Source organism: Rhododendron vialii, chromosome 9a, assembly GCF_030253575.1.
Source record: "Rhododendron vialii isolate Sample 1 chromosome 9a, ASM3025357v1".
Classification (NCBI taxonomy): Eukaryota; Viridiplantae; Streptophyta; class Magnoliopsida; order Ericales; family Ericaceae; genus Rhododendron; species Rhododendron vialii.
The window spans coordinates 8,109,279-8,111,364 of NC_080565.1; the positions used below are offsets into that span (position 1 = coordinate 8,109,279).

At 34.7% G+C, this 2,086-nt stretch overlaps 1 protein-coding gene across 1 annotated transcript; it reads left to right on the forward strand.

Moving 5' to 3' along the window:
* The first annotated feature begins 979 nt into the window (after positions 1-979).
* Positions 980-1,408, forward strand: LOC131299572 (S-protein homolog 29-like). The gene has a single exon (XM_058325158.1). The coding sequence runs from the start codon at positions 980-982 to the stop codon at positions 1,406-1,408; it is 429 nt and encodes a 142-aa protein (XP_058181141.1).
* Positions 1,409-2,086: the final 678 nt, after the last annotated feature.

Here is a 2,086-nt window from a genome sequence, read left to right on the forward strand (position 1 = left end):
AGTTTTTATTTTTAAGTCTTTTGTACAAAAAAATTGCATCAAAGAAGGAAATCAACTGTAGAGGGAAATCAATAATTAATTTGATTTAAACTCAAAAAGAAAATCAAGCCTTATAAGGAAAAAAGTTAACAAAATTCGAAATTTCATTTTATTATGGTATGTTCACACACAAGTGGACTATAATTATCCCATTATGTTAATTATCGACACCTAAGTCAATTAGGCAAATATACATAAGGGCAAATTTTCGTAGTCGTTCCTCTAGTTTTACGGTTGTCTCAATTTCGTCCCTCTAGTTTCAATTGTCTCAATTTCGTCCCTGTAGTTTATTTTACGTTCCAAATTGGTAAAATCATTAACACCATTAATGAAACTAACGGAAAAAATATGATTAAAAATTAAGTGCTCCAATTTTCAATCCGGTTGAACTGATGCGAAGATCTTATTTTTCTGATAATTTTATTTTAAATAGTCATAATGGATTTTTGGCTCTAAGGCCTTTCAATGAGCACCATAAGAGAGCCCTGAAACTAAATAAGGAGTCTTCAAGTGCTCGTTGAAAGGCCTTAGAGCCAAAAATGTATTACAACCATTTAGGATAAAATAATCAAAAAAATAAGATTTTTGCACCGGTTCAACCGGAATGAAAATAGGAGCACTTAATTTTTCAATCATATTTTTTCCGTTAGTTTCGTTAACGGTGTTAACGATTTTACCAATTTGAAATGTAAAACAAACTACAGGAACGAAATTGAGACAATTGAAACTAGAGAGACGAAAATAAGACAACCGTAAAACTAGAGGGATGACTATGAAAATTTACCCTATACATAATCTTCACAAATTGCCAACATCACATTTAATTTCATTGTCTACATCCAATGGTTTTAGCTTTCTGTGACCATATATATATAGGGTGTTCAAAGAGAAGCAACAATTTAAAACACCCCAGCATCACATCTACTCTTCCAGCGATACAATGGGTTGTTTTCTTCTTCAGTTACTCATCATAACATTTTTCTTTGTTTCGGGTATCTTGTCCATCGAACACCAACCTATTCGTGTTACAAAGAATCAGGTGCACGTAATCAACGATATCCCCGATAGTCCTGAACCATTGCGGGTTCGTTGCACTTCTCTTGATATTGTTGCTGACCTGCATACCCTAAAAAAAGGTCAGGAACTCAATTGGACATTCGGGCCAGACGCCTCTGGAAGTGCTGTCTACCCCTGTCACTTCTACTGGCAATCGAAAAACAAACTTTTTAATGTGTACGATGGACGCGTGCGCCAATATTGCAGACTTCCAGTCCCTAACGTGTATGCTTGCTATTGGTCGGCAAGACCTGACGGTTTTTATGTCAGTAATGATGAGTCAAGTTGGAAGAAAATATATGGCTGGGGTTGACTCTGATTTTGAGTTTTGTAATACTATATCTTTTAGCTCATGCAACCATTGATCGATGCTCCAATATTAAATAATGCTTAATTATAAAAAAAAAACTTTTATTTCGATCCTTTTAAATTTGCGACACCATTTTGTGTTCATCCTTGCCAATTTTACCTGGCGAAAATAAAAATTAGATGAGACATCAACCAATAATCACCGCTCGTAGTCTCGTAGAGGCCATTTATATGGGCTACCCCAAAGGCTTAAACAAATATGTGTTCAAGCAAATTTTCTCTTGTTTCATATTATTCAAGAAACTAGTCTTAACCCTCCTTTTGTGTGTGTGTGTAGTCAATACATAGAGGAATAGAAGAACCCGTCACAAAATCGAATTGCGCTAGTGTATTAAAAATATGTGTTATGATGCCTATTTTTGTATGTCTGAATTTTTTGTTGTACGCGACATATTATTTGAGGAGTAAATAGTTCTTGATGTCCAAAAAACTGAAACGGTACGCTAGTTCATACCTGTACTATTAACAAAAAACAAGACGCTTGCCGGTCCGAGATTCTCTTCTTCTTTTTTTGAACAGCGGTACGAGTACTTTAGAAATGAAAAGCACATTGATCTAGAAATTCAACTAAATATGAAAGCCATGGCCAAAAAATGCAAACCAACAAAGAAATCTGTAATGT